This window comes from Melospiza georgiana, chromosome 18, assembly GCF_028018845.1.
Source record: "Melospiza georgiana isolate bMelGeo1 chromosome 18, bMelGeo1.pri, whole genome shotgun sequence".
Classification (NCBI taxonomy): domain Eukaryota; kingdom Metazoa; phylum Chordata; class Aves; order Passeriformes; family Passerellidae; genus Melospiza; species Melospiza georgiana.
The window spans coordinates 10807554-10832017 of NC_080447.1; the positions used below are offsets into that span (position 1 = coordinate 10807554).

The 24464-nt window shown below is 44.9% G+C and overlaps 2 protein-coding genes across 4 annotated transcripts in view; both read left to right on the plus strand.

Moving 5' to 3' along the window:
- Positions 1-555: 555 nt before the first annotated feature.
- On the plus strand, positions 556-14718 carry RNF185 (ring finger protein 185). Of its 3 annotated transcripts, none has more exons than XM_058037279.1 (7): positions 556-651; positions 5966-6199; positions 7719-7737; positions 8378-8490; positions 9017-9071; positions 10942-11059; positions 12180-14718. In XM_058037279.1, exons 2-7 carry the CDS (start codon positions 6018-6020, stop codon positions 12275-12277), a joined length of 585 nt encoding a protein of 194 aa, XP_057893262.1. In that variant the 5' UTR covers positions 556-651; positions 5966-6017; the 3' UTR covers positions 12278-14718. The 3 variants fall into 3 exon arrangements, with proteins under 3 accessions (XP_057893262.1, XP_057893261.1, XP_057893260.1); XM_058037278.1 differs by lacking the exon at positions 556-651 and adding an exon at positions 802-841; XM_058037277.1 differs by lacking the exon at positions 556-651 and having other exon boundaries at positions 3151-6199.
- A 250-nt stretch (positions 14719-14968) lies between these two features.
- Positions 14969-24464, plus strand: part of LIMK2 (LIM domain kinase 2) — a 30566-nt gene continuing 21070 nt past the window's right edge. Inside the window, exons 1-2 of the mRNA XM_058037123.1 lie at positions 14969-15012; positions 17446-17545. Of these exons, the coding sequence (XP_057893106.1) occupies positions 14997-15012; positions 17446-17545 (116 nt within the window). The 5' untranslated portion in view covers positions 14969-14996. The remainder of the gene's footprint in view (positions 15013-17445; positions 17546-24464) is intronic.

The window sequence follows — 24464 nt, forward strand, 5'->3', positions numbered from 1 at the left end:
GACAATATTAGGCTCTTTCTTGGCACTGGCTTCCCTTTGTTTCTTCACTGTTCCTTCATAAAATTCACCTTTTTTAGTGGAAGACCTTGGTTTAGGATTCACCTGTCCTCCACTGTGTAAAAGAACAAGTAATTTTGGGCTGTCTTGTACCTTGGAGTCCTCAGAGCTGGGACAAACCATCCAGAAGTGCCTTCCCGGGCAGGTCACCTCCTCTCCCTCACTTTGGTCCCTCTGTTACTTTGGTTTCTCACAACTGTATAGATACCTTTATCAAGCTCTAAATACCTTCATCAAGCTCTAAATACCTTCATCAGGCTCTGTTTCCATCCTGGAATTTCTCAGCTCAGATTCTTTCCATCCTGAATCTGTTTCTCAGCTCAGATCCTTAGCCCTCTACACTCGTAAGTCAACAATTTGTTTCCCTCAAACTTCCTTCCTTCCCTTTCCGCCCTTCCTTCCTTTTCCGTCCTTCCTTGTCTGTTCTCCCTTCCTGCTGGGGCCGAGCATTCGCTACGAACCTCTCGCAGTCCCCGCGGCCGCCGTTTGGACACGGCCCGCACCGCTCCGGGCAGCCGAGCCGCCCACGTCCGCAGAGCCGGGGGTCGCGGCGGGGCCGAGCAGCGCGGCCCATTCGCCCCGGAGGAGCCCGAGGTAACGAGGGGCCGTGGCGGGCGGCTGTCGCTGCCCGCGGCCCCCCCGGCCCGGTTGGCGGAGCCGCGGCGCTCGGTGGGGCGGGGGCCGGGCCCTTCCGCCGGCCGCGCTTCCGGCCGGTCAGGTGACGGGGCCCGGCGGAGCGGCGGCTCGGCTCGGCTCGGGCGCTGCGGGGAGCCCGGACCCGCCGGTGAGCAGGGCCGGGCTGGGCCGGGCCGGGCCGGGCCGGGCGGGGCGGGGGGCGGTGGAGGCAGCCGGGGCCAGGCTGCGGCTCCGAGGCCGGGCCGGAGCCGCCTGCGCCCGCTGCAGCCGAGCGGGGCGGGGACGCCGCGGGACCCCCGGCCTCGCCCGGTGCCTCTGGAGCCGCGGGCCCCCGGCGGGCCCGGCGCGGGTCCCCCGAGCTCCGTTCCGCGGCCCGACGCTGCCCGCCGGGGTTTGCCTCGGAAGCGCCGGGCCGGGGCCGCAGGTGCCCGGTGTGCGCTGTGCGGGGCCGGCCCCGCTGGCTCTGGCTCGGGGTATGTCGCGAGGTGTCAGCTGCTGGGGCATGACATTGGTTATATTTTGGGAATTGTTCATATGCTCGCTTCTTCTTAAATCACGCCTGTTGTGTACAGTAACTGTTGTATTTGATATTTTTACGTTTGCTGCTAACCTGGGTTAGCCAGGCACGTCTGTCTCACACAGGAAAACCATGGGGCAGCGTTACCCATCTGGTTATATTCCTTTTTTTTTTTTCCTTTGGACTTGGTGAGGTAAGAGGATAAAATCTTTGTTGAAAGATTTTTCTTGGAGTTTATATTAAACCTTGATGGAACTGAATAAAAAATAAGCAATTGCTTTAATCGCTGGGGGTTTTTCTGTTTGCATTTACAAGGTACACGGACTCCTCGGTGTTCCTGAAACACCCGGGCTGGGCCCTGGCAGCACTGCCTGTAACACAGACGTGCATTGCAGAATCCCAGTTAATGAAACCAGGCCAGGCAGGGCTGGGAGGCAAATGGCTGCTTTGGCAAGAGCGAGTGAGCTCATGAATTCATGTTTTGGGACCACTTTGTGGTGGTATTAAGAAGCAGGTGCCCAATGCTGTACAGGTTACAGGAGGTGGAAAGATGAACCCGAGAAATGTTTCCAAGGAGTTAAAATGTAACGTGTTTTGGGGACAGAGAAGAGTAAAAAAGCACTGAGAGATAAATATGTATTTAATGATTAACAACAGGACAGTCATGTGTTAGTTAAAATATCTAAAATGACTGTCAAGAAGTCAATGCACTTTCTTCTAGACATTGTCAGCAGTTTTCAGCTGAGATTACCTGGTTGTACTTGAAGCCCAAGCAATTGTAATATGTTAAGTATCAAGACTGTTGAACTTATGAGTGGGCATATTTTTATAAACTTTCAGTAGTAGTTTTAGATTTAAATTGAATTTCTAATGTGAATATTCCTTTTGTAAATATTTTTAAGTGTCAGAAAATGACACTATTAACTTAGGGATAAGAAAAATACGCTGACAAATCTTCTTTTTGATTTAAACTGTGAAAGGTTCAGGAACTAAATCAGAACTTGTTTTGTAAACAAACTAGATTTGGATTATTTAAATTTCAGTAATCTTAGCTAAAATAAAATTCATTAGGAAAGAAATATGGAAAAGGGTCTTTCCTGTGGAATTGACATCCAACAGTGCTGCTCTTGTTATTTCATTGTTATGGCAAAGAGGAACAAACTTTGGGTTTTCTTAATAAACTAACCAGACTTCTATATCCTCACCAGAACTTTTTCTCATTGTTCATGAAAAAAATTAAATACTTGAGACATCCTAATGCCATGCTGTGAACACATATTCCAGGACTGTTTTGTATAGGTGGAATTAGCTTCTAATTTATGCTCCCTCTTTGCCTTTCCCAGGTTAAATTAATGTTCACCTGCTGTTTCCAGCAGATTTTTTTTTTTTTGTGTACCTTAACTTATGGTGAAAACTCCTCTAGGCTGTCCTGAAGAGTTTTTGCTGTGTTTTGAGGTCTGGGCAGTGAACTTTGGCAGATGCAGACATTGGCTGAGTTCAGAAGTGTAATCTTTGACAGCACCACTCAGCTCATGCTTTCCTGGTGAGCAGTTGATTTACAGGTGAAGTTTTTAAAATATTAGAGGGAAATTTCTTTTTTACTGGCTGTTAGTAAGGTCTGTACCCAGCACATGGACATTCCCAGGCCCCTGCACTTACTCTTGTCGTGGATCTCCTGTGCTCTCAGCTGCCACCACACAATTCCAGCTCCTCTTGGAGTTCCACCCTCTCAGGTACCTCCACTTCCATGTCTTCATGCTCCACCAGGTTTCTGTGTTTATTTTGGAAGCCTACTTGCAGATTAGTTCCTTGTTTCTTAACTGTTCGTCTGCTGCCACTCTTGATTCTTGGAGGTAGTAAAGCTCAGTCATTTTTCAGAAGTACCTGTTGGGATATAACATAGGGACTGTGTTTTATGAAACAAAGATACAATTTTCCTGTAAGTATGTAGAGAGCAAAGAAATAAGAAAAAGACAAGCTCTCTGAATGCCTGCAGTTAGGTATCAGCCGATTTTTATATCCTTTCCCTTGTTTTGTTTGTTGCTCATCATGCCTCTGGGGTTGATTTGGAGACCTGATCTGATGGATAAGTTTGTAGCAAACCTTGACTGGCATCCCTCAATTGTGTTTACTTAACCCCAGAAGTCGTGTTCTATCCCAGTGTATTCACAGTCTTCCTCCCAAACTCTAAAGCAAATTGAAAATAAGATTGGTTTGGTCTGTTGTGATAGTCGTTGATTTTTTTTTTAGTTTGTGTTTTGCTTATGGTTTGTTGGGTTTTTTTCCCCTGGAGGGTTTTGTCTCAGAGTTCAAGAAGTTTGAGTGACTGTTCAATTTTGAGCTCATTTTGTGCTCGGAACAAGTTCCATTTGCAGTTGAATTTGTACTTTAGGATTCAGAGTACACTCACAAGCTACACAATATGTGATTATCAAATGTAAATTTAGCCCCTGGAAGCTGTTCCACATTTGCCTCTTTGTATATGTGCAGATGTACAGAGCCCAGCAGCACCTGTTACAGACCAGTTATGTTAAACTGGGATATTCCAGGGATGAAATCAAATGTGTGAGAAGGCTTTTATTATTTTTACTGTTGCATTTTGCTATGGTTTTGATATTTTACATTGGTTATGTCCTAACAGGTCACTGGGCCCCTTCAGCCAATGAACAAATACTTAGGAGAGGATCCCCAGCAGAGATTAAGGAATGACCTGTTCTAGGGAAGGAGATTCAGTGCCTGTTGCATGATGTCATTTTAATCTTTCTTCTGTCTCAGCCATCTTTATTCCATAGCATTACTGATATCTCTCTGGATTTCTTTGTCATGCTTCTTCATAACATTTTATTTATTTGTTGTAGTTACTAAAACTGAGGGTTTTTTTCAGTAAGTTTTTGTGGAGATACAGATTTTATCTTTTTGACAAGTCTTCAGATTCATTGTTTAATATACAGAATTTAATTTGGAAAAAGAAACTTTTTTCCACATTGCCATTAGAGACTCAGAATTTATTTATTTATTTGCCTCTTGTACACTTCCTTTCCTTGTGTTGTATGTCAAGATGTTTCTTGTGACCATTCTGTAAAGGGATGCAGTATTTTTACAGTGTGTTGAAGTTTTACAGTGTGTTGGTTTTAAGGAGGTTTTCTCAATTTTTATATTAATATATAGAGATCCAAGTTGATAAGTTTTCACTTGAACTACTGAGCAAGACAGGCTGAAGATTCTGGTTGTAAGGATGTGTGAAAAATCCAAGTGTCTTTGGCATACAGTTTGTAGGTTGGCAGCATTTCCATCTGCCCTGATCTAACATGGATTTTAATTTTGTACAAGGAACTGGGTGTAAATGGAGTCGTGGTGTGAAATGCTCAGAGTCAGCACTACTGAAAGCAGCCTATGGTGAAGTGCAGCATCTGTGAATACAAATCTGCCCTTCTGGGACACTGTGCAAAATGATGTAACGGAGTGAAAAAGCTCTGCAGAAATATATTTCACCTGCTGTAACTGAGGCTTTGCTGCAATACTTCACAAGGTCTGGGTGTGATGCTTTCCTGGCTGTGCAGTGGGATTGTGTTGTAGGAAAAAAGCTGTTGGCAATAACAGCTGGAGATCCTGAGGCTTTAGTTTGCTGCCCTGCCCCTGAGCTGCAGCTCTGCTACAAAGAGGCAACACTAAGGAAAGCCTTTAGTGCTTGGGGGGTAAGTTGGAAAAGAAATTATCTTCTGAAAAATTCAAGTTGCCCTTTGAAAATGCTTCAATGTTTGTACATTTGCAAAAAGTTCAGATAATCTGAATCACCTGTTTGTTTCTCACAGCTTTATCTAAGTATTCCTGTTCCTGCAACTTCAACATGCATGATGTTAGAGTTTGATGAAAAGCATAGTGAAACATTTTAAACATTTGTATTTTAGTGAATTAATTTCTGTAGCTACTGAAACTCTCTTAGTTCTTGAATTACAAATCTTGCACTGGTAAAAGTATTTCTAGAAGTGCAAACGCCTTGTGCTGAGTCTCAAATTTTTAGGTACTGTGGAATTTATATATCAAGGAATTACACTGTAGAGGTTGTTGCTACTGAAATAAAATAAATGCTGTTCTTTGGTAAATATGATTATGTTAATGAGAGACAAAAGCATGGAAGAAAAATTCAAGCACGTTAAGGTAAAATTTTCAACACTTCTGCATTACTACCTTACTACTAGATTAGAAATGTTTAATAGTTTGAAAATAATAGAAATGTTTGATAGTCATTTCAGTGCTGCTGTGATAGCACCTATATACTGCTCATGAGAGAATTCAAGTTCTAAGCCACCTTTGCTTGCCATTATTGTCATTAATATTCCAAACTAATGAACATAGAACTTAAAACTCTGCATTGTCAGTCTGTTCAAACTGTGAATTACTTCATGATTAAATTCTGCTTCTGACTGCACTCTCAGTTATAAGTTGTGTTGAATTTTGGAAGAGCATGGGGAGCTCATTCTCCTTACAGCAAATGGCATTTATGAAAAAATACAGGGGGGTTGTTTTGGCTGTGGATGCTTATCAGTGACAGTAAAATACAGGTCACACTATGGGACTGTAAAGTAGCTTAGTCTCTAAAAAAAGATCCCTCTTGGCTACGTTAAACTAAAACCATCAACAACAGGATTCAAGAGCTTCTTAGATAAGTCACTACCAGTTTGGAATGGGGCCAGAATGCAATGTTCATAATGCCAGTAATTGTTTAGCTTTGTTTGGTTTTTCCCTTTCTCACAGCTGGAATTCCAAGAGGAAAATTTTCTTGACTTTGTTTGGGCAGTCCTTGAGGATGGCAAGCAAAGGACCCACAGCTTCTGCATCAACAAAGAGCTCCAGTACTGGAGGGACCAGTGGCAGCAGCAGCAGTAATGGCTCTGGGGACAGCACTAATCAGGACAACACTTTTGAATGCAACATCTGTTTAGACACTGCCAAGGATGCAGTTATCAGCTTGTGTGGGCACCTCTTCTGGTAAGTGCTGCAGCCCCACACACCAGCCAGAACACCATTGTCTGATCCCATAAAAACCTGGGGTGTTTGTCATTCTAGAGGAGGGACTGTGGGTTTGCTTTAGGAGGAGCTTGGGTTTGCTCCTCAGCTGCTTTTCTTTGCTTGTATTCCAGGGAGTGGGTTTCCTGTGTCCTAAACTCCCTGTACTGCTGGATTATTGTGTACAAGCAAACAAACAAGCAGCCCCACAGACAGTTCAGTGCTCATTGGTACTGTTTGCTTATGTGTGTTATTTTATTTGTGCTGTCTGCCCTAGCACAGATATGTTCTTCAGACCTAAATTCCATTCTGACCTCTGCCTACCTAAACCTGGATATGCATCTGGGTTCTGTAGGCCAAATTGTAGTTTCTCCTCCAGGCTTGCTCTTTTTTCCTTTGAAACCATAAAAAAATAGGCAATAAGCTTTTACATATGGGCAATTTCTCTTTTCCCATGATATTGCACTTGTGTTAGGAACTTTTTAGTTCTTTAATTTGACTTGGAAATAATGCACAGCACAGATATATGTGCAGAATTTCTGATGTAACTTGGTTTGAATATACCCCTTCTTGAATGTGAAGAAGTTAAGGATTGACATGGCCAAATGTGGGTGGGTTGGAGTTTATTTTACACAGTGGGCTAAATCTTTGATTAAAAGAAGCCTGAAAATGTTTTTCTCCTGTGTAAATATACATAACATCTGAAAATCCAGGATTTTTTGGGGGGAGATGGAAAATCACTGGCTTAGGGTGTGTTAAGATAAAATAACATTAAATTATTGCACAAAAGGATTTGGAGTAATGGAACCTTAAAAGTACCATGTGTCTTGTCTGAATGGTGTTATTGAGACCATTTTGAAAGCAGATGGCTGTTTAGCAGTTTTATCTTGTAGCTTGTTTGTCTTTGACCTTTTTTTAATTTGCCATAACATTTTAATCTGTTTAATGGGAATTTCTCTGCCCTGAGCAACTGAGTCTGATCTCAGTAGCTGACCCTGCTCTGAGCATCAGGGTTGCCTGGAGGGTACCTGAGGTACCATCCAGCCTTAGTTATTCCATGATTCTGTGAATGTGGCTGATGTTTCAGCTCAATTTTTAAGATCCTAAAGTCTCATTACTGCCAACTTGCTCATCTTGGCTCTGGGATAGTTTTTCATGGTATCAGAAGAGAAAATTTGTACAATAAACCCTAAGATTAATGCAGGTCTGTCTGGGCCTTTGGTATGGATGAGAACCCAGGGGTGGGAGATGCACAGAACCACGTTAGGAATTTAGATTGCATAACCTGAAAAAAACCAGTGGAGATCAGTCTTGGGCTGTGTTTGCAAAAATGGTTTTGATGGGAGGCTGCAGAACTGGCCCAGCTGGATTCCAGGATTCTGTTGTCACCAAGCTGCACTATCCCTGTACACTGCACATTTGTCATATAGACTTCAGTAACTAATTCTATTTTCCTCCCTTTTTCTGCTCTGTGAACAAATTGTCCTGGGAATGCTCACAGTTGGCCTTGTTTACACCAGGTAAGACAGGTTTTCTTTTACTTTGTCTTTCATCAGCTCCAGTTGCTCAATAAAGCCCTTGGTTCTCTGGAGTATCCCCCTCTATTCAAATGTGCTTTTCTCTCCAGGGCGGTCACAACCTGCTCATGCAGCTTAATGTGCAACAGCTTGCAATCTGCTCTTTGAGCAACAAGAAAACTTAGATTCTGTTCCACTTGCCTCCACTTTGAGTTTCTTAAGCCTTGCATAATTGCAGTTTTGGTACAATTACTGTTGGAGCTTGCAGGGTTTAGTTTGCAGGTTTAAGTGCTGAGTGTACTTGTCTTTGCATAGTGTTTGACATTGTGGTGCCATTATAGAGAAGGTGGATGACAGGAAGGCCATCTGTGCTAGCCCTTGGCCTTTGCAGGACTGCTCACACTCTTTATTTCTTATTTTGCTCCAGTGCAGATCTGAATGTGTCCACATCAGCAAGTTGTTCCCACCAGAACAACAGCCAAAGTGCCAACTCCACTTTGGGGAGCACTTGGCACTTAATAAAATGTTTTGCTCCAGAACTTTGTGAGAAATTGCTAAAGTCTTTCTGTCTGGCTGCAAATGAGGTTTGCATAGTTATTTTTGTGGTATTTTAGTAGTTTTCTTATAATTTCCTTTCTTTTAGTGGCTAGAGACCAGGCCAAACAGACAAGTGTGTCCTGTATGCAAAGCAGGAATCAGTCGAGATAAAGTTATTCCTCTCTATGGAAGAGGTAGCACTGGGCAGCAGGACCCCAGGTAAGAAACATCAATGCAACTATTTTCATTTGAAAATTAAAAATGAAACTTTAGTTTAGGGTCTTAAGGTTAAAATGTAAAGTGCTGGATTCACAATTTTAAATACTTTGTCAAAAGACATAGATCTGATATTTCTGCCAAATATTTCTGGCTTTTTCAGGGCCTGGATTTGTTCACATTTCTTGTTCTACTGGCAATTCATTTTAATTTGAATCAAGTGTTAATTATCAGTTACGAGTGGCAGGTTGCAATGATTGTTGTCTGACCAGAGAAGCTTATATTAAATGTTCACATCCTCAGTTTTTAGTCTTTGCAATGGGTATTTATTATTCAAAAGTGCAGCTTTATGTGCTGCTCAAGGTCCAAAGCTGCTTCTGGCTCTCTCACACACTGCTCCAGCCCTGCTGGATGGCCCCAGGACACTGTCAGGAGATTCTTTTATGGTGGTTCTGATTATTAGCCAGTCTAGTCCAGATACTGTTGTCACATGTCCTTGCACTTGAGCTAATTTCACAACTTCCTGCAGAGAGAAAACTCCACCACGACCCCAAGGACAGAGACCTGAACCAGAGAACAGAGGGGTGAGTGATCAAATGAGCCTGAGTGGTTTAGTTGTTATTGCTAGTGGTATTTATTCATCCTGGAGGACATAATGTGTGAGAGAAGCTGCATGAGGATCCTGCAGCTTACACATCCTGCTCTTCTCAACAACTCCAGCTGGTTGTTCATGAATCATTGATAGCTGTGCTGTGGCAGAGCTCCATTCCTGTGGCACCTTTAGCATCCCAAAGAACAGCCCAACTTCCAGTGTGCTACCACTGGAAAAGCTTTTCATACTTGATTGTTCTCCACATTTCAATGCAAGGAAGACTTTGCTTTGAAAATTCTTTGTGCAAGTGTATTTCTGTCAAAACTTACGTGTCATTAATTAATCCACGTATTAATTTAGATTTTTGACACTGACACCTGCTTCTCTCATTTCAATGGGATGTTACTGTTCCATGGCATTAGAAGCAAGAGAAAGTCAATATTTGTTGGATACGTGATTTGAAGAGGGATCTGTGGTTTTGTTGAGGAGATTACATAGGGTGAATGTAAACAGAAGCTGGCACAGATGGAGCAGACGTGGGAGTAGGTGGTAGGACAGACCACAGTGTGCTCCAGCACTGCATGACCTGATGAAACAATGGCACATTTCCATGTAACTCAGCCTGGGCTCCTTGGAGAGGATTGTCTCCCTCATGCTTCAAGCAAACAACTCTGCAGGGTGTGATTAAGGTGCATTTCTGTATTGAATGTACTGGGAGCTCAGCTGTTCTCTTTCACTAGGGCATTGCTGCCTTATTAAATCAGCTCCTGTACCTTACTTGAACCTTTCAGCTGGTGCTGCTGTAAGTCAGAGGGATGGGGTATGAAGGCAGGGCAGTAGTGATGCTGTTCTATTCAGATCCCATACCTGCCACAGAGAGCCTTGCTGTCCCTCAGAGTTAGTGACAAAATGCTTGAGAGGAGTATGGTCAAAAGACCAACTCCTGAAATCAAGGCTCAACCAAGAAACTTTTATTATATGAGTAAAATCATCTTTGTCCTCCCATTGTTGGTGGTGATAAACCAGAGGGTGTTTCAGAACTGGTATCACTGCTTTAATCCTGAGGTGAGAGGACAGAATGCTGGATTATGGAACTGTGGGCTCTCCGCAGTGTTAGGCATGACACAAGCCCCTAGATTCACACACAGTTAGTTCTCAAACAGCACACTGCTTCTGCAGAGCAAGATTCATCTCAATTCAGGACACTTATCTTCTGACTTGATGTGGTGTTTTAGTCTGGATCCCACGGGGTCAGTGTTACTGCATTGTAACTTCCTTTTTTCCTCCTTATGTCTTGCATTCCTGCCCCAGGTGATTTTTCCACCTTAATTTGAGTCCCCATGGTAATTTTTTTGTGGTTTTCCTATGCATCCCACTGGCAATTTATCATTCCAGCGAGTGTTTAACTGATGCACATGTATCACAAAAAGCAATTTAGGTTGTTAAGTACCTTTCCTATATGGCTAACAACTGTTAACACATGATAAATTGTTAAGACATTCTAAATCAAATTCTGTTGATTTTGATACATTGGCAGACACCTACTACTTTTAGTTGAGAAAGGTTACAGTTGGGAAACACTGTCCTAATTTGTGTCCCTCAAACAAGAGCAGCAGTTGCTAGTTTTCATTTTCTCAAACCTTTGGTTTGAGAAACCTTGGTGAATTTGCTGCTGTCTGAAACATTTTAAATGCAGGAAAGCTAAGGAGACATCTACAAAAGTGTATCAGACTGAAAGGTGACAGCTTGGCTTTCCTTTAGCTGTGGGAAAGCCAGTGAGAGGGAATATCTGCACAAAATACTCTGAAATAGGCTCTAAGTGATTGGTACCTGTTTTGTCTTCTGATCTTTGTTCTCTGCAGGGATTCCAGGGCTTTGGGTTTGGTGATGGTGGCTTCCAGATGTCCTTTGGAATTGGGGCGTTTCCCTTTGGTATATTTGCAACAGCCTTCAACATAAACGACGGGCGACCTCCTCCAGGTACACAGATCCTCCTCCTGTCCCATCACAGACATTTCACAAACTCTTAAATAACCTGCTGAATGGCAAAATATTCTGAACAGTAGGCAGTGTTGTCAATAGAAACACAAAATGAGGGTAAAAACACTCTGTAGAGAGCATGGTCTGTGGCTGGTATGTTTTGTACACAAACTCATAAAAGAAGCAAGTTTGTAATTTCCATATAATTTGCTGAAGGCCCTCTTGGGAGACCAGTGACTGCAGAGGAACAGTGGCACTGGAGACTATTCTCCTCTAATTCAGATGTCTCCTCTAGTACACCAGCAGACTTCTCCTGAAAAATGAGACAAATTGGACTAGACTTTCTAATAATAATAAAAAGGAGTCACTAGGGGTATATGAAGGAGACCCAGATTTTAAAAACAGCAGGAAAGGACCATTTCCTGAAAGATGAGAAGGAAAAATTTAAATTGGTGCTCTGTACCCCAAAATTATGAATGCCAGGATTGTTCATTTTTCAGAAATTTATCTCTGAGACAGTCATCTGTATTCTACAATAAGTAACTTTCCAGTGAAATTACTTCACGTTTTTGATTAACAAAAACCAGCTGGGTTACTCCAAGGGGTGACCTTGCTCTCTAACAATGAAGTAATCCCTAGAAAACCTCCTCCCCTTCTTCAGTGTAGACAAACTGAATCTGTTTTGGACAAGAACACCTACTGGCCAGGGTTTTCTGAACTTACTTTGTGGAAGGTTATGCCTGGCAAATCTTCCACCATGTCGTATGGACATAGGAATTAGGAGGAACAAACTCATTCTTCACATCACACCAGCATTGCCATGGTCCTGTGCTGTTCTTGGGTCTTATCTTCCCTATTAACTATAGTTCAGTGTCCCCTGAAAATCTGTGGGGTTGGGGGGACTGAACTAAGGAATCCTGCTTTGAAATACTTGTCTTCCTTATGATCTGCCCATGCAGCCAGCCACGCTGAGGGTGGGAAGTAGCAATTTTCTCACCAAGCAGATTCATTCTTTGCATATTTTTCAATGTATGAATATACTATATTCAGAATACACACAATCCCAGAGAAAAGGAAGGAGCTGAACTCTTGTTTGTTTTTTTTACTTCCTGTTTTCCAGCTGTTCCAGGGACTCCTCAATATGTGGATGAGCAGTTCCTTTCCCGCCTCTTCCTGTTTGTGGCACTGGTGATAATGTTCTGGCTGTTGATTGCATAAGTCTTTTCCATTATTCTATATATTCATGACCAACAAGGCCACTGAAACAGTTACAAACTGCATCCCCATCCCATTTTAAACCTCTTGGTGTCTGGTTCCATAGCTACCTATGGGCTTCAGGAATTGGTGGTACCACAGCACAATGAGGAATCTCACATTTTGCACCAGAGTTGGTAATTAAAACATTGGTTTAAAAGTGTATTTCAGCTCAGATATCTTGTACAACAGGTTCCTGCCACAAACCATGGGCCTAGCGTTGAGCTGCTCTCCAAAAGGGAGTGCTGCTTTGAAATCCTGTGCCAATCAGTGACACCAGGCCTGTGGGATACACAGTTATCCCAACAGACTGGGCAGGTAAGGAAGCTTCTCCAGTGTGACCAGTATCTCCTGCTTTGCAACCACGATGGATCTGCCAGAGCTGCAGATGTTGTTTAATGTCTCCATCAACATCTGACCTTCTCCAGGAAATCATCCCCAGCTCTGCTGGGACTCTCTGGGGCACAGCACGTGATGCAGGCAGAGCCAGCTCTGGAGACTGGTTCCGGTTTCTTTTCCGTCTGTTATTTCCCAGCGTGGTGGAAAACCCTTCCTGATGGTTCTCATGGCTGTTAGAAGAAGGGATACAAATTTATGCTGCAATTTTTTAAAGCCTGAGCATGCTGGAGCCAGACCCTGGAAGATTCTCTGGCTGTGGAGCCAGGTGGGGCTGCTGGAGGCAGCCCAGTTCCTCACTGACAAACAGTGTTGTTTGTGTTCCCCGGCTCTGTGCAGCACCTGGGCTGCACTCCTGGATAATCCCCTCCCAACCTCGTCACTGTAGCGACATTTATCTTCCTCAAGGCTTTGAGACTTTCTACACAAGGTCATGTACTCCAGATAAAATCCTATTACAGACCTGAGATCAGCTTGTCTGGGGAGAGGAACAAAAGGCATCTTTACGTGAGTTTTGAGGTAAAACTTGTCATTCTGTAAAATGACACAGGAGGAGCCCTGAGATCCTGCCTTTGCCAGCACATGCTCAGTAGGGAACGTTTGGAGACCTTCTCTCTGCAGGTGCACACAGACCCTCTCCCATGCCACAGCAGGACAGCTGCAGCACCACAGTCTCTGCAGCTAAAATCTACCAAAGATTTTAATTTGAAGTGCTGGAGGAGACCACAACCATTAATGTGCTGAGGGGATATTGCAGAAGGTGAGCAATCTGCAGCCGCTTTGGAATCCTGTTGGGTATTCAGCTTTAAAGAGTACTCCTGATGTATTTGTGTAGATTCCTTCAAAACAGGTATGAGAGATTCCCTAGCAAGATGAACAGTTCATATTTCTCTGACTAGGCAATTCCATTTCTTTTTCTCTTACTGTTTTTAGATTTTTTTGATTCCGGTCGCTCGTACTCATGATGATTTCCTGCAAGATGAATGTTGTGACTTCCCTGGCAGTAGACAGAAAAACTGAAAGCAAATCAATTAATAGAGACTTTGTTTCAGTAGCTTGGGATTTTTAGTGTATGGCAGAGTTTCCTGGGCAGGACACCTTTAATTAATTGTTATAGAAGTTTATTTATGTAATTATAAACTGTTTCCTTTTAGTGTCAAGACGGAGTATGACTGAAGTTTAACTTGCCTACCTCCAAAATTCCATCTGGCAAGTAGAATGTTGCAAAGCTTCTGCAGTGTTTTGTCACGTCAGATTTATACCTGACTCAATAATCTGTCAGAATATATTGCTCAACTGTTTATAGTTGAGGTGGTGCTTCAGCTTTTGCTGTGCGACACTTGTGAGTAGCTGAACTTTGGCAAAGGGTTCTTCTCAATGTGTAACTTGGTAACTGGGGCCCTTCCCAGGAGCACGGGCTGTTTGGTTTGGTTGTCCTACAATGTCGCAGCTTTGGGTTCCTCTCCTGCGCAGTCAGCACCACCTGCTGATGGGAAGGGAAGGTTCATGTGACGGTAAGGGATGGATTCCTTCTCCTTTTGGACGGAGAAACTCGATGCTGAGAGGTTATGCAGGGAGGAGAAAGGTAGCTCTTTGAAGCCTTTATCCCATAAAGAGGATAGAGAAGTGACTGCAATAGATTCAAGAGGTACTGAAATATATTTAATTAATACATTTTAAAAACCAGAATTTTAATGGATCGGGGGTGGGGATTTCCATCTAGAAGTGAGAGAGATAATGGATTTATCCATTATCTAGGACTGAGAGAGATAATGGAGAAGGCTGCAGAAGCATGACTGAGAGCTCTTATTTTCCGGCAATTCAAGGATGAAATAGTCTAAAAGTGTTAACGCTTGGTTCCCCCTTTCCCTGGTGTGCTTTTGTATGTACCCCTTCCCGTAACCCGACCGCACGCGGCCCGGACGGCTCGGTTAGTGCGTTACCGTTCCTCCTCACTAATTTTCACTGTTGTGAAAGTGATTTAGAATTAAAAAATGGTTTTACATTGAGCGGAGTGCGCCGCCGTTCCTTTGCGCTGCCTGGGGCCGGGGGCCGGAGCGGCGGGGCCCGCCCGGGGCCGCGGCACGTGCGGGGCGGGGCTGCGGGCGGGAGGCGCCGCCATTGGTCGACGGCGCGGAAAGGGCGGGGCGGGCGCGGCGGGGCCGCGCGGGGATTGGCCGGTGCGCGGGGCGGGCGACGCCGATTGGCCCGTGGCGGGGGCGGGGCGGGCGGCGCGGAGGGACGGGCCCAGGTGCGGCGGCCGCCGCTGGCGTCGGGCGGGCGCGGGATGGAGGCGCTGCCAGGTGAGCTGGGGCCGGGCCGGCCGCGCCTCCGCGGGAGGAGCCGCCCTCCAACACCCGAGGCGGGCGCGCGTACGCGAGGCCGCGGCTCTCGCCCTTATGCGGCCGCTGCTGCTTCGGCGGCGTCGCGGGGCTGGACGGGGCCGCTGCCTCCTGAGCCCGCGGCCCGGCCGCACGTCAGCCCCGGGCCGGGGAGCGCTCTGGGGCCGGCCCGCCGCTCCCTCCAGCGGCTGGCACCGCGCGGCCCGGGGGCTCCCGGCGGGGCTCCGCAGCCCCGGTGCAGTGAGAGCCGCGGGACGGCCACGGGGGATGCGGCCGCAGCCGGCACCGGGTCCTGCAGCGCGGGGCCCGCCGGTGCCGCTCACCCCGTCCGTGCTGCCCCCCGAGGTCCCCCGGTGCCCCCGGGTTCGGCCGCTGCTCCTCGCTGTGCCTGTGCCACATTCCTCCCGGCCTGGGGAACTCGGCAGACCTGTTCCATGGATTATGTCCCTCCGCGTTTCCTTCGCGCTGTTTCCTGCTCTGTTTTGTTCATTTCCGTCGTTTCTCCTGCATACTGAAGCAATTTCTGTTGGATTGAGGACTGTTCGTTTCCGTTTGAGCTCATCAGCCTTGCTGGGCACACTTAAACAGATGCAGCTCTACGGCTGAGAGTAGCTGGAGTTTCTTCTTCGTGGAGTTCCGAAGCTGATGGGTCAGATTCTGTAAGATGGTCAGGGAGAAATTAGTTGCTTGTAGTCAGCTGTGGTGTAGTCATTGAGCTTTAAATTTGTTTAATAGAATCCACAGACAGTTTTGACACGTGTGTGTTGTGCTGGTGACACTGAATGGGAGGGGATGGAGCTGCAGAATGTTTGGTTTGCAGGTAGTTTTGGCCTGCAGCTATTTCAGAAGTTCAGCTGACTTCCAGGCTTGCCCTGCTTGGAGAGGAGAGTGTTGACTGCCTGTGCATGGAGGCACAAGCACACGGAGCTTTGCCTTTTATTCCCAGTGTGCTGACAAGCCTTTTCCTTTATAGGACAACACAGGCAGGGTCAGGTTTCTCCAAGGTTCTCCCAACCTTTACTCTGCTGTGCAGGTCTGAGCTCAGGTGGAGTTCTTGGTGTTGTGGATTAACAGGCGGGCACAGGGGCAGGTGATCCAGGTGTGGAGCTGATGCACAATTTTGGGAACTGAAGTAGCAACCTACACCACTTGTCACATTTGAAGGAACCCTCTGAGCCTTACATCTTTATGGAGACCTTCCTGGATACTGCTGGTGATAGTGGTGCTTGTAGCTGAGCAGCAAATGTTTATTTCCCTGAAATAGCTATTCATGTAAAAAGTGCAAGATATTCACCTTGGTTAATTTTAAACATTGTTGTTGACCTACACAGTGGGGTAAAGGTGCATGGAAGGTTGATGGCTTCTGTTTTGTGTAGCTTCAAGGAACTTAGCAGTGGTATGAACTTGCCTAAGCAACTTGCCTAACCAAGTTGTACCACCCTTTGGAAAAGGGAAGTCGTGGTTTGTGGTTTTCCTTGTCTAAGTGCTCCTTTTCCTTTAATGCAGCCTTGCTGCAAGCAAACTGTTGGTAGCAGGAAGAAGCAGATTTGGGATCTGCTCGGCTCTGTGACACATTTCTTGTGCCATCCTGTGCTGAACTAAGATTCTTGACTCTTTAATATGCCTGCACTGCCTTTGGGTTTTTGGATAGCATTTATCTGTGTGCCAAATGCTCTTTGTGCACAAGCTTTCATTCTGTTTTCCTAGCTTGCTTGCATCTAAGTAACCAGCTCTCTCTGGGGCTTTCTGGCAGTTCTAGCAAAAACTATTATAACTCTGTTATAACTGTTTTAAGTATTTTCTGGAAGGGCAATAGGCCAGTAGCATCACTCCCCCTTCCTAAGTCTGAGGGTAGCCTGGTGCTGGCTGTACAGTCTCCATGGGATTATTCATTCAAGAGTGTAATTCCTTCCTGGTAGTCTAGTTGTTCTCTACTGAATGAAGTTTGCCTTTCCTTTCTTTCAGTTCTGGGAAATCCAGTTAATTATACAAATGAGAGCAAACGTTGTGTGCTGAGTCAGTGCTGTGGGGGAAGCAGTAGTGTGGCTTCCTGGCCTAGCATGGTTCTCTGTTGGAATTGTACTAGGTCAGTGTTGCCTTCCTGAAGTCTCTGCTCTGACAGAGCTGTAACTGAACTGTTTTATGTGAAAAGTCATATTTTTTTCTTGTGCAGAATGTGAATAAGCAGATGTCATGTCTGAAGGAAAAAAAATATACAAGATATCCAAGTGTGATTTGGGAGTTCCCACTCTGGGGTTATAGACTCTCTGCAGCTTTCCATGTGGGAAGGCTTTCCTGTCAGTTACTTAGGGTTGTTCTGTAGGAAGGATGTACCAATCTGTGTTTTCTCTGCTGTAAACTGATTGCTGTTTGTCCCCTTATTGCTGTGTGCAGGTGAAGAGGTCTGGAGATGTCTGGGATGTGGGGACAGCATTGCAGCTGGGCAGTGCCTGCACAAGACTGTCAATGAGGCTTGGCACATCTCCTGTTTCAGGTAGGTGAAGCTCAGCCTTTCAACCCTCCTTGTGCTGTTCCCCTGGCTGGGACCTGCTGGTGAGGTCCCAGCATGAGCTGGGGGTTCCTGCAGTGATCTCTGTGCCTGACCTGTTCCCAGCTCCTTTGTGGCTGTACCTCAGGGACAACATCCAGTCCCCGGAGCAGCTGACACTGCCTGGCACAGATAAAGTGCAAATAAAAGCTCTGATTTACTGCTGGTGGGAGAGGCCATGGGTTACATGTTTGTCTTCTGCAACATTCCAAAGCAGTGCCCAGGCAATTTGCACAGCCTGTTGCTTTTTCCATGTGTGGTAGGTGCAAGGTTGTTAGTAGGGTGCTGATAGAGATCTTTTTGCTTTCTCTCCTTTCCAAACTCTTAAGAGAGACAGACTTATGAAATCTGTTAGATAGTGTTGCTGTCAGCAAGGACAAAAAGGGATGTCTGCCATGGTGGTAGGAGTAATGCCTCTTTTTTGTGTTCCACGAGTACTCAGTCCAGTTTTCATGCTCCAGGATCACATTTCTGAAGGGGTCTGTATTTTTGAGAGAGGTTCAGTACCTGCAGCTTCTACTGGCTTCTATGTTGGCTTGAATATGGGGAGGTTAATGTTTTGGATATTGTTGAAGAAAGTGGGGGAAAAGGAAGCCAAAGTGTGGCTTTGGAGGAATGTTTTCTGTGCCAAAATAAGCATCTATTGTCCTTGTTTAAAGAACACAAGGAAAAAACCCCAACAAAATACTCCATCTTTGTTGAAGTGAGGATTGTGGTTATTGGTATATTTAAAAAAAATAAAGCATCTCATGCTGCCAAAGCAGTGCAGGCTCAGTTGAGTTGGAAAATGCTGTTTTAGTGACACATTAATAATCACTATAATATTTTTATTTCGTTACAAATCCCGGTATTTTGGATTTCTCTTGGTTTTAGTGATCATGTTTAGCCATAATGAAGCAGCTTTTCTTAATCCTGGTTTTCTCTTTTCCCTGAAGGATGAGTATCCTGCTGAGCTTCCCTAGACTGTGCCAGTAGCCAAACCCCAAGCTGTGTGTGCTGGGAAGTCTGTCCCTCTTGCCATTGAATGTATTTCTCTTGTGGGTCTTGATTTGCCAATGTTTTGGTGCTTCTTGCTGTTGGGGCTGTTGAGGTGAGGAGCAGCTGAGCTGGAGGCAACTCCTGCCTTTGGGACACTTCACAGAGGATTTGTTTTCATAGGTTATATTGTGTAATGGAGGTTTGGTTGTTGCTTCTGGGCTGGTTTGTTTAATACAAGTGATGACACCAACCTTTCTCTGAGCTGTGTAGTCACTTTTTGCATTTGCTGATGCACTTCTTGTGCCCTGTGCCTTTGCTGTGCTCAGTGAACAGTTGGAACCTGCAGCAAAGGAAGCTGCCCTCCCCTTTTTCCTAGTTCCAGGGTAGGACTGACATGAAAACAAGTTTCCAGTTTGCCCTGTGTTCCTCCTTTCCTTCTGCTGTCCCTGAGCCATGCTGAGCAGCACTCTTGTGCTGATATCCCAAAGGTAAACTTGAAAAAGCCTCTGAGGGTAGGAGGCTTTGGCAGTTGGGAGCTGTGAGTTCCGGCAGCTCTTGTGCAGTGTTTTTTACAGTCTTCCTGTGGATTAGCTGACTCCCTGGCCTGGCACATAATTTCTCTAATGCAGCTTGGCCCTGCTCCAGGCTCGTTAGCTCTGATTATTCTTGGTGCTGGCAGGAGCTGACGTACATCAGCGTCTCTGAGGATTTAAGTTTTTGTCACTTCCCTCCTTCCTCAAACTGCATCTACAGGAGCTTTTGTCTCTGAAACCTGCATTTGCTCTGCTGTGGCTTGAGGGAAGAGCAAATCCCTGTTTGTAGATCTTGGATATTTTAGACTGTTCTTTGGCCAGCTAGTTCCTTAGGCTTGAATCTGATGGGCTGGATCTGGCTGAGGAAGTTTCTTAGATGTTTCTGTCCCAGAGTCTGTTGTGAATTAACTCTGAATGTGCTTTTGTGCCTCCGAGTTCTGTTGAGACAGCACACACTCTCAAAGGTCACTGCTTTGCACAGTTTGACTGGATTTGGAAATTGCATTGCACAGAACTTCAGACATTACACCAAGAAAGGGAAGGAGAGAAGGGAAAAGGAGCCTTTTCCCAGGTCTGGATCATTTTTACCTCAGGGGATTATTGTAAGAGCTTTTTTGACCAAGAGCTTGCTGGTTTTATTGTTTTCAGTCAAACTTTTTCCCATATTGCAAAATAGAAGGTGAATACTTCTGACTATATATTCTTGAATACTTCTGACTATATATATAAATATACTTTTGAATAAAGTATTATTACCAGTGTTCATTTTTGGTGTTTGTGTTGTTTTTCTGCAGTTAATGACAAATGAACTTAAAGACAATCCCCACTTTCTGTAGGGGTATTGTGTATTTGAATTGGAGTAGGATGGAATGAGAAGACCCAGACACAGCTGTGTGGGTTTGTCTTAAAGACATGGTATTTGTAAAAAATCCAGTTTTGATTATTTGAAAACCACAAATTCAGACCAAGCCTGTAGACTACATCCAGGTGGAAAATGGATGCATAGGAAGAAAATAATTGGAAATGCTGGCAGGAATTCCTACTGTAGCAGGGTGCTTAAGCATTTTTTAGGAAGGAAGACAGCTGAGGCTCAGTTCCTTCCTAACCATGAAATAACAGAGCATGTCTAGTGCTGTGGTCTATAAAATAAACCTAATTTAAGTAGCCAAGCAACACTGGCTTGCTGCACAAATCTCTACTAAAAGCCAAAGCCAGAAAAAATGTTCACAGTATATCTTCAAAAGTAGCAGAAGGTGATGGATTACTGGTGATTTTACAGTCACAGATTTAAAGATACCATTTAGTTTATACCTAAACCAGTTAATTAAAAGCTGAAAAATCATGAGGAGTTTGAAGAGCACTGGATTAGCTATCCATGGATCAAGGGGTGCCCTAAGCTCCAGCCCACTGAACAGAAAGAGAAACACTACTAATTTCCCAGCTCTAGTGATTTGATTGTCTTTCAAAATGTGATTTTTCTATACTGAATGCCATATTTTGTGTGCTACAGAAATATTTTTTTTCTCAGCAAAACTTAGTAAATCACTTTGATTCTTTTTACATTTGGGGGCAGGGGAATGCAAGCCAGGCAAACTTATATGAAGACTGTATATAATATAACTGTATATAATTAAACCTGGTCTGAGGGTATTTTTATAAATCTGTTTTCTGTTTTTAGTATATCTACTATCAACTTATATATGAAGCAAGTAATTTTTGTGGCTTAGGGATGATCAAGAAATTGGTCATCTAACAATCTCCAGTGACTGTAAAATTTTGGTCTCTCAGGCTGTCTACTAGCACTTCATTATCCTCAGGGTTAGAACCTTCTGTCTACTGTCTCCACATTTAAATCCATTTCTTCTCTCCATGTTCATGAAAAACAAGATTTTTCCTCTGCTTCTGTTAGCCACATAGCCTTCCCCTGTCAGAAAGGAGATTGTGTCTCCCATCAGTCCCTTGTACAAGGCAGAAGCCCTGGATTTAGCAGACCTGGCTTTTTCTCCAGACTCTATTTTCTAGACTTTAGATCACTTCTGTCAGTTCAATGTCTTTGGCACAGGCCTTCATTTTCCAAAAGCAGCTCCCTCCCCAGAGGACAAATGGTTGAACAGCATTTGAAGCACAAATGTGGACAAATGAAGATGTAAGCAAGATGTGTATTAGGAGGAATTTAAATTGTGGAATGTTTGGTGCTTTGAGTTTTCCCTTAGCTTTTCACCTGTGAGCACAAGGCAGGTTTATCCACACAGCAGCTGAGTGTGAGAGCAGGGGAAAGAGCAGCAGAAATAAAGGCAACTGAATCAAGGTAGGAGCAGGAAGATAAAAATCTCCTCTTCCCTCTCTTCTCCAGTTTCTGGCAGCTACAGAAAGTTAATGATAGGGGCCTCAGAGGTGAGAACTCTTCACTAATCCTGCAGTTTCCTGGCAATGTTCCTTTGGTGGTGTCTTCTTCAGCATTGAAATTCAGGAGGCCACTATCAGATTCGGGGAGAAATAGTTGCCTATTGGCACACAGATCGCTATGGCCATTGAGAGTTTACACATTCAAAGGAACAATGCAGCACTTTGCAGGTGGCCGCATTCCTCAGGGGAATCTATCAGATACAGGGCATCAATGGCCAGCCTTTATATTTAAGGAGGAATGGGGCATTCCAGTCCAAACTTTCTTTTGCTTGCATTGGCAGCTTGTCCTTTAGGGCACTGTTATCGAGCATTATTATATCAAGGTAATTAGAATTACTCACACAGCAGAGAATGTGAGGCACAGGAGTGAGGCAGGATCCTTCCCTGAGGAGTTCCTGCTCTTCACAGACCAAAGCAGCACGTTTAGGAGGAGTGAGGATGCTGTGCTGTGCCAGTCCTACTGCCATATCTGCTGCATTTACAGAGCAGAAGCCACTGCTTCCCAAACCCTGTATAACCTGTGAAGTTTCAGTTGGTTGAATTTCCTTGGTTTGCCTCTCAGCCCGCACACATTCAGGAGGGCTGCAGCCAACAGACAAACGTGTTGGGGATAAAACCTCTCCTTCCTCATGTGCTTGGTGATGTGAGGTACTGAGCAGCATCACAGTGTTCTTCTGAGGTTGTGCTGCTGCTCAGAAGTGAGATGCAGTGATGGAGCTGAACTTCAGGTCACTGTTTGTTGTACTTTACTCAAGATCGGCTACAAGAGCTCGGAGGTACGTGCAGATCCCAAGGTGGTGCTTGCAGGAGCTGGCTGGATTGGTTTCAGGAGCTGACTCTTGTCTTTCAACAGCAGCAAAGCACGTGTTACACGTTAAGTGCCTTGGGAATACAATGAGGTGTTGGGATTGCATGAAGTATTTGGAACCCCTCCAAGCTGCGCCCATGCTAAAGCAAAGGCTTGCTGCAAACTCCTCAGGCATCGAGCAGATTCCTCTTCCCTCAGTCCCACACATATCGAAGTGTCTGTCTGTGCCGGGAGAAGTTTGTGTATCTCAGGGCTGGGGATGTGCTGAGCAATTCATCTGTCTGCAGACATGCTACCGAGCAGCACGGGATGTGTGGCAAGGAGAGGCTGCAGCCCCAGCTGGCTCAAGGTATTCATCACTGGAATATCACAACAGCTGTGTGATTCATTTCTGGGGAGATAAATCTCTAATAATGGCTGAGAGTCAGTGATTAATATCATGGAAGTCCTTGTCAAGGTTTTTCATGTGTTCCTTTTCATTTGGTAGTTATAGTCTTTCTGGCACAAGTTACTGCTCAGTTCTAAACCATAATGAGGAAAAAAGCTCCCCCTGTGATGACCACCTGGTTGTAGTGGAAATGCTGCCAGCATTTGCAAGAGAGAAGTTGCTGATGTCTGACTTGACTTGGTGAAAAAGAAATTTACTCCCGTGCATTTTGGCCCCCAGAGATGGTATCAGTAAAATTACAGAAGGTGCCCCCCCCTGCACACACCTGTTATCAGCATTAATGAAGTAGTTATTCTGGCAGGAATTCAGATCTAGAATGTATGAACACATTAACACCTTTTCCAGAGCCCTTTTATCAGAAGACATTGTGTTCTCAAATAGGTCATAGAGACAACAGAAAAAGCAAGAAGTAACAAGACATTTCTGTGTAGCCAAAGTAACTTACTGGCTGCTGCTACTGGGTCTTGCTGCAGAAGTAAAATAATTTTGATAAGAAGTTTCCTGTTTAAATAGACATTTGACTATGTGTCCTTTGGCTTTAAGGAAGTCTTAAAATCCTTTCCTAGTTGCTTAGCTGTCTGGGTGGTTTTATTACTTTGAAGTTGGGCTTTATCTGCTGGCTTCATTCACAGACTAGCTGGCTGCTTATCACATCTGTGGATCAAATCTTCAAAGGTTTTGTCTGAAGAGTTGGGATTTATGAGGTCACGTGGAATGCCCCTCGGAGGGCGGCGAGCCCATGGCAGCAGAATTGCGGGGAAAAGCTTTTGTGTGGAGGTGGGCGTGTGGTGGGGAGGTGCTGATAGCCAGGGAAGCGCAGGGTTGGAGCGCTGGCCCCTGCTCGGCACGCAGCATACAGAGAATGTGGGAGACCAGGGCGCATTCCTAGACACAGACTCACCGTGTTGCTGCTTCCAGTGGAGCTGTGTGAAATGTCAGAAGGAATTAGACCCGTGCTGGAACTGACAAGCACATCGGGCTCTGCAGCACTAGGCTTCACTGCGCTTTTACAGCCAGGCTTACCAATTACATTCAATGGGGAAAACTGAGATATTTTTTTCCCTTCAGAAAGGTGGCTGCTTATTAAAAGTTAAATTTAAAAAAATATTTAAGAAAGGAGAAAAAAAAAAAAAAGAACACAAAAAGCTGCCTAGGTTTCTGCATACTTCAACAGCAAGCAGCAGCTGTCAAATGTGCAGCCAAGAGTGCCTTGTTCCAGCCCCAAGCGTCCCTGGAGCAGAGTGCCAGCTGAGGCGAGCATCTCCAGGAAAAGCACATTACAGAGCCCTTGTGCTCTTGCCTCTGGAACAGAGCATGGTTTTCAGGCTGTGTTCAGGCATGCCAGGCTTTGCTGACTGCACAGAAATGGGAGGGCTGGGTGCAGCAGCATATGTTTGTTCCATTTTTGAGTGTCTTGGGAGCAGCTTTAGCTGATTAGGTCACTAGAGATCATGCTTGGCTTCAGACAAGCACAGTGATACAACTGCATGTGCTGTGAGCTGGAGAGAGTATTGTGTGCTGATTTATACCTCTCAGCTTCCATTCAGGAGGTGACAATTCTGTTAAAGGATTGTAATGATCTCCTAAAACAGTACTGGAAAGAAAGCAGTGTTTCCTTGGATGAAGCACACTGAATTACCTCCTGCAGCAGGGTGAACAGATTGTAGGTGCTGTGAAGGCAGGATAACCCCA

Bases quoted from the DNA above. Each gene is read 5' to 3' on its own strand.
- RNF185 (XM_058037277.1), top strand. From the start codon at position 5,895: ATGGGGCCAGAATGCAATGTTCATAATGCCAGTAATTGTTTAGCTTTG. The intron at 9,072-10,941 runs GTGAGTGATCAA...TGTTCTCTGCAG, and splicing joins CTGAACCAGAGAACAGAGGG to GGATTCCAGGGCTTTGGGTT. The intron at 11,060-12,179 runs GTACACAGATCC...CCTGTTTTCCAG, and splicing joins CGACGGGCGACCTCCTCCAG to CTGTTCCAGGGACTCCTCAA.